The 7023-nt window shown below is 35.9% G+C and overlaps 1 protein-coding gene and 1 pseudogene across 1 annotated transcript; both read right to left on the minus strand.

The window, feature by feature from the left end:
• Positions 1–584: 584 nt before the first annotated feature.
• On the minus strand, positions 585–1223 carry LOC124374044. The gene has a single exon (XM_046832345.1). The coding sequence runs from the start codon at positions 1221–1223 to the stop codon at positions 585–587; it is 639 nt and encodes a 212-aa protein (XP_046688301.1).
• Positions 1224–2622: 1399 nt separating this feature from the next.
• On the minus strand, positions 2623–6557 carry LOC124374045 (annotated as a pseudogene).
• Positions 6558–7023: the final 466 nt, after the last annotated feature.

The following is a 7023-nucleotide window of genomic DNA, read 5'->3' on the forward strand; positions in this document are numbered from 1 at the left end:
AATTTGTGTTACAGTTAAACTATTTTTTACAAAGCAAACAACTCCTCCCGCTCTGTATCTATCGTTGCATTGAGCATACATTGTATAACCCTTTATATTGTATAGGTTACATTCGTCACTTCCAATCCAAACTTCACTTAAAATTAAGAAATCAATGCTATCTTTAACCTGATCAAATTCAGCTAGTAAACTATTAAAGTTCTTTCTCATGCTTCTAATGTTAGCATATAAGAATTTTATATTATGATTGTTTTGCTGGGACGAAAAAAAATTACTATTTAATGTATCAAAACTTTGAATACTAGTATCCATTGTTTAAACTATATTACTCTGTTTAATTGACTCTTAATAAACATTTAAAGTAAGATAAAAATATTTACATAGAACGAAACATAACAATAACTTCTAACCTGAGAGATGGTGGAGTACTCACTTTAACTTATCAATGTCATTAAGACAGTTTATTTTCCGACAGCTCTCTCCATCTGCTTTTCTTACAAAAAAACTTCCCGTCCCGGCACCAAACATACTTATAACCTATTTCTTTGCACTTTCTTTTCAGACTAGATAATAAAAACTTGTTGTCAGGTGGACAAATGCTCATTAACGTACACCTTGTTGGCAGGATAGGCTGGGTTGATATTTCTTGCAGTGAGGTTCCTACTGTCCCTGAACTTGGCGATCCAAGTATCTCTCATCATCTTGGTCTGGAACTGGACCACCAGTGATGGGATGCGGTCTCGCTTAAATGACGGAATTCTATGAGCCGCCGCCACCTGGTTGTCTTCCACCGTCATTCCAATCGCTGCTCCTAGGTCCTTAACAATCCTGGAGACATCCTCTCTTGGTGTTTCGGGTATCCCGCTTACTTCAATATTTGTTCTTCTAGAATATTGTTCAGAGATCCTGATTTTCTCCTTAAGTCCATCGACATCACTCTGCAGTTCGTTACATTTCTTTTTTAACTCGCTGTTCTCCTTCACCAAAATACTCATCTCAGATTGAATAGACTTCATTGTTGTATTAGAAGTATCTACAGCATTGGATAGGAACTCCAGAGATACTTTTACTTCCGAGATTTCTTTATTGAAATTCCTCATCTCATCAAACATGTCCTTCTTAAACTGTTCCATTACATTAATGAGGAATTCCTTAGTCAGCGATGACGTAGTTGCGGCTGAGTTTGACACTGCCAGCTTGAGATGCTGAATTTCTGCACACATTACATAGCCACTCTTTACTTGCGGAACGCGTTTTTTTATATTCCACATTATCCTTAACGCAATCCCAGTGATATAACTGCTTGCAATTAGCACAACACTTTACTTCAACACTGTCACTGTTACACTCATTGCTACAAATGTTGCAGATAGCAGGCATTTTAATAGATTATTAAAGTAACACGTTTATTTTATACTATCCAATAAGCAGAAGCACACCAATTCCGGCAGACACGTTACGACCTTACGACACACGTTACGACCTTGAACGTCTGAGCGGTGATAAGCGAGCTCCTAACCGGTCGGCGGACCAGACTGAACTGAACATCCCCTTGACATGAGTGTAGCACTTCAGATCAACTTTTGACACGATTATGGCCACTTGGTTCTCAGTTATAAAACTGACGCTTGGATGTAGTAAGCATGGAGTTGAACGAGGACATTACCAAACTATTAATGAACATTTCTAAAAATCATTTGACCTTTAATAAAGTCAAGACTACACAGAGGATGAATATTCTTCCAGACCATTCATTCGTGATATTACATCTGGTATAAAACAAAAAAGTGTTTTTTCTAAAAGTTTATCGTGCTGTAATATACGAGTGTCATTGTTTTTCAACCTCCAATCTCACGCCATGATTGCCAGACACGTGGCAGGTCCGCGGTGTGCGCAGTAGTCAATCGCTACATTTGTCACTGTCAAGGTTCAAGTAGTCAGTTTGCACTGAGCCGCAGTCACATAAACATGGGCAATTCTATCGATTCTCCCACCAAATGTGAATTGAGGAATGTTAGTCATTTCCCGCAAGCAAAAGGGATAGAGCCGCAGAAATCCATTCGAGAATGTACCTAACTAACTATTACTTTTTTAGTTCCAAGGGTTGTCATTTTTAGTTCCTTAAGTGGCAGAGTTGACAAGAGTTTAGACTGAGAGAGGCTATTATAAATTATGTTCAATTTTAGGAAAGATGAAGAACCCTCTCAATGCAGTTGATCCTAAATAAGACCTTTGCACTGCTGCTAGAGTGATGGGATATTTTAGTATGGGTAAGGCCGATGTTAGATGCCACCTCTTATTGAGATTCCATGAGGAGGAATAACTTGGACAATCTTAGTATTGTCACCTTGGAAGAATGGACGATTACCTCCATTCCTGCCTCTTCCAATCAAGAGTGGGCTAGGAAATCTGATTAGTCCTTTATGTTTATGGTTTTAAATTAAGGGAGCCCCATACACTCTTAAAGTCATCCTCTGCAATAAACCAAACCCATTGACCAGCCTTTTTTACTCCGATATTGGAATATTTTGGTCAGTGATGTGCCACTCCTGTATTACCCAATAGGTTTTTGCCATACCTGGCAGTTGTAAACCAGCCAGAAGTGAACATGTGGGGCCCAGTGTCATTGTTCCATCTGTCTGTTGACATGCAAATACATATTCACTTCTACAAGTCAGTAATTAAAATAATTCAGGGGATATCACACGTAGTCAACTCCCTTTATTTAAGGTATAGCATCATTATTGTGTTAATTAAGTGACAATAAGACTGATAATAGTGTTTAGCAAGGTTTAAGGGCGTGCAAAGGGTTGTCTGGTGTTCCCGAAGTGACAGAGTTGACAAGAGTGTAGGCCCAGAGAGGTTGGTCCTGCTGGTACCATGTGACCTGCATCACGCACCAACACGTCGTACAGATTGTGCACCCCCTTGTAGTAACCGGCCAGTTCCTGTAACATACCAGATGTTCTGTTCATAAGGTGTGAGGCATCATAAGCGATTGTCTGGAGACTGCAGTAAAACAGTTGATAAGGGTGTATGATCAGAGATATTGTTTGCTGGAATCATATGATCTGAATCACGCGCACCAACATGTTGTAAAGATTGTGCATCCCCATGCAGTAAGCCAGCTTCTGTTACATTCGCAATTCAAATTCAAATATTTATAGCATAAAACGTTTAATATAATACTATTTTCCAATAGCCAATCAATGTCAATTACTTAGTTCATGTACCATCATCTAATTTGTGGTCTTCTATCAATGAAAAAGTGATTAGCTGTTGAAATGATAAGAGATAACCACCTTTTGTATCACACAATGATGATACTTCTGTCAACAAAAGTAGTTATTTGAATTTGTGGAATTAAAAATCCTCAATTCTGATTATATTTTTTAGAATGCTCTGCACAGAGAGGGATTTTGTATTTTATAGAGTGTATTATCTGGCTAATTTCCAATTTAAAATCACTGATTTCAAGGAGTTAGGGAACTACCATTATTTTATTTGTAATATTAAGATATTAAGGTTTAGGATTGTTTTAAAAATTTATGTTAATTGTGAAACAACAGGAGTTGATGAATTGAATTGTGATACTTAATTTATTTGAGCGGTCATAATATTGCATCATATGCTTACTAAGAAATTTAATAACTATTTTTTGGAAGCAATAACATAGGATGTATCAAACTATAGCGAAATATACAGTAATAAAGAACTGAATAAATAACATATTTAACAGTTTTAAGATTCCCATAGATAACATATTGTAAGTTTATATTTTTGTATTAGTTTTATATATAAAACTGAATCCTCTCCACCAAACCATAATGAAAAAAGTATTAAACTCCGACTATTTTACACATCTACTAATAAATGTACTATCCAATTAAAAGTGTACCTATCATGGCTTTCCTCATTTTAGGTCTAAAAAAATAAACAAAACTATTCATTTAGAAATAATAGATTTTATATATTTTGCTTCAACCTAAAAACAGGGGTGAAACCTAAGATACAGATGGGCTTAGGGATCTGTGTGTGTGGGCCGGCCTGCCGCCAGAAGGGTGGGCTGTTGGAGAGGAGCGAGCATCTTTTTCCAAGAACATTGGGCTCTCCCTTAGAGCCCATCCTTCCATATTCTCATGACCCAAGAGGCAAAGAACTGGAAACAGGTTTTTTCAGTTTTCTCCTGGTTATATTCAAATAAAAGGTGTTCAGATAGTATAGTTCTTTTAAATCAATCACAGAATGACAGCGAAAGGTGAGGTCAATGTTTTGTGGATGGCTAGTAGAGTCTCTCGGCCACATGCTCAGATCTTCAGCCAGAGATTTGTCAGAACTCTGTATAACGCCAAAGTACTAATCGAATAATTTAGCCCACCTGGAGTTTGTGATCAATTTAATCAGTGAGTGTGATAATGCAGATGAGACTATAGATTAAAATTGTGGAATTTGGAAGTTGGACTAATACTTGATCACAGTAATCCTAATTTGGACCCTTTCAGTTCTGTAAATCTCTTTCTTTTTTGTGATCAATGTTGATTACGAGTATCATTAAAAATCTGTCTGTAGAAACCACTAATTAAATTCTGGTCTTATCAATTCGCCCTCTTGGTTTATATTGCTTATGTGTTTTAATTTATAAATTTTTAAAATTGCTGGAATCTAATGGAGAGATATTCCTAAAGAAGGCAGACACTTATATAAGACTAAGTGAAATAAAAATGCTAGTCAGTCTGTATTAATCATTATAAAATAGTAGATAGGGAAATACCTTCATGGCTTATTAGCAAGTAAACCAGAAACTCATATAATGACTCAAGAAACTTAAAAAATTAAATCCATTATGGCAATTCACATTATTTAGTATATATTTACAAATATTAGTTTCCTTGATATTTAATATAAATAAAAAGTTGTTGATATGAAATATTATATCTAGGAAACATAAAACGGATTTCAGATTCGAGTTAAAATTTGGAACATAGAAAGACATTTTGTAATAAAGTAGAGAACTACCAACCAAGTTATTTGTAATTTAAGCAGGAACATCTGTTACTTAAAGATATTCTTGTGTTATATAGATTATAAATATTTTAGCAAAATTTTTTAAATAATCTGTTGGGCCAATTTTAGTTGAAAATTTATTATGTTCATCTAAAAAAGAAGTATATTAAAAATCCATTTTCAATTATTTAAATACAGAAAAAGAATTCTAGATGATTGAACATTACTGCGTCTGTTTCTTATGGATGCCAAGTACAAGGATTTAATGGCACCTATTGAAGAAAATATTTCTTTCTTCTAATTTTATTATAAAGTATAAATTGAGATCTATTATTGATTAGCTATTAATAGGCATTTGTAAAATTTAAAATAAGAATAAAAATAATGACCTAAATCTGTTGTTTTGCTCTAAATTCTAGTTTAACACTATTTATGCAATATTTCAATGTACAATATTGATTATTCATGAAGGAATGTTACTTAAGTCTTAATGAGAAATAAGTACAGACCTGGCCGACACACCACTGTGACCTTGTAGCATTGAGATACTGAGCCGCCCCACTCCACGATAATGAGCGGAGAAAGTTGATGGTCATTGGGTAGGCACAGATGATGGTCAACCTGACCGTTGTAGAAGACTATTGGGTAGAAATTCCAGCAGTTCTTCCACCCAGGGTTTCACTGATTGCACAAAGTCATCGGAAAAGTGCATCTTTAGTCCTATTGCCATCTTGGAATGGGAGGTTTCCTTCCGACATGAAGAGCTTTTCGGGTTTCTAATTGTTTGGATAAAAACTTGCCAGTTTTGTGGCTATTTGAGAGGGTTTAGGAAGGTAATTATATACATCTACTTTTTTTTCCTCCCAACGTAACGATTATATAAAGTACCAGTAATAGCAGCAAGAGTCACGGAAGCTTCTGCCCAGTTTTGTTCCGTGACTTCCTGGATGAACTTATCCTGGTAGCTTTTGTAGATGTCACGTGTTGTGTCATCAATAAATCCAGTCTGATAGAGATAACTTCCGTAGTCGATCTGTGAAACAGGGTCACTCCATCCATCTCCAATCAGCATTGCTGCTAAGTTTATCTTCACTTTAGCAGAAGGATTGTGTTTGTGTATCGTGTGGCCCAGTGCAGGAATATAATGGCCAGCATAAGATTCTCCACTGATGAAAAACTTGCCCTTTTGGAAGAATGGGAAACAACTCATGGAACTGAACCATTGCTTGGTAAAGATCTTCTCCGACTGCCGTTTCATTTTGAGGGTAGCAACTTTTTCCCTGTGAAGCTGTAGCCAACCCCAACTGGTTGATCGATGATAAGGCAAATTATTCTCTACATTCCATGAGTATTGTCGCTTCTTTAAAACCTTCTGGGTAAGATTCCAAAGGTCCAAGCTCTTCAAAAAGTCCATACATGGAAGGATAACCTGGGCCTCCTTGCAACCAAAGTAGTAAAGGTGCTTCCTTCCAGTTATCTTTTTTGGGCAGGAAAGAACCAGAAATACAAATTAGAATCACATTCTTTGTTGACTGTGAAGAATCCAGAATAAACTTGTTGTGTTTCCCAATGTCAGGCTTCACTCTAGAGAGATGTTGAGCTTCTTTCATACATGCCTTTTTCTAGTAAGGGCGTTAACATCAATGGCTTTGGTAATTTGATGTTAGGAATTGGGAATGTTGTCACTTTTATGGGTGTGAAAAAAACTTACTGCATTAAAAAACAAAACTGTAAAAATAATAACAAAAAGCACCTTCCCCATTATAAAAGAGGCAGACTATATAAACTCAGAGTGTATTATTGATTTTTACTTCACTTACTTTAGGATATGAGCGCAGAGTGGAACACTATCTCGAGACGTAGCATAAGATATTATGTGATTTCATACTGACAACTATTAAAAACGATAACCATATATAGGCAGAAAATTTCTCCACCCTCCACTACCAGGAAAATGTATATTTCAGCCGTAATAATTAGATACATGTTTTACTAAAAGATTTTGAACTTGGTTTAAGT

This window comes from Homalodisca vitripennis, unplaced genomic scaffold, assembly GCF_021130785.1.
Source record: "Homalodisca vitripennis isolate AUS2020 unplaced genomic scaffold, UT_GWSS_2.1 ScUCBcl_7082;HRSCAF=14600, whole genome shotgun sequence".
NCBI classification, from domain to species: Eukaryota; Metazoa; Arthropoda; class Insecta; order Hemiptera; family Cicadellidae; genus Homalodisca; species Homalodisca vitripennis.

What these genes read in the sequence shown, in the direction of transcription:
- LOC124374044 (XM_046832345.1), bottom strand. Translation starts at nt 1,223, where the DNA reads ATGTGTGCAGAAATTCAGCATCTCAAGCTGGCAGTGTCAAACTCAGCC.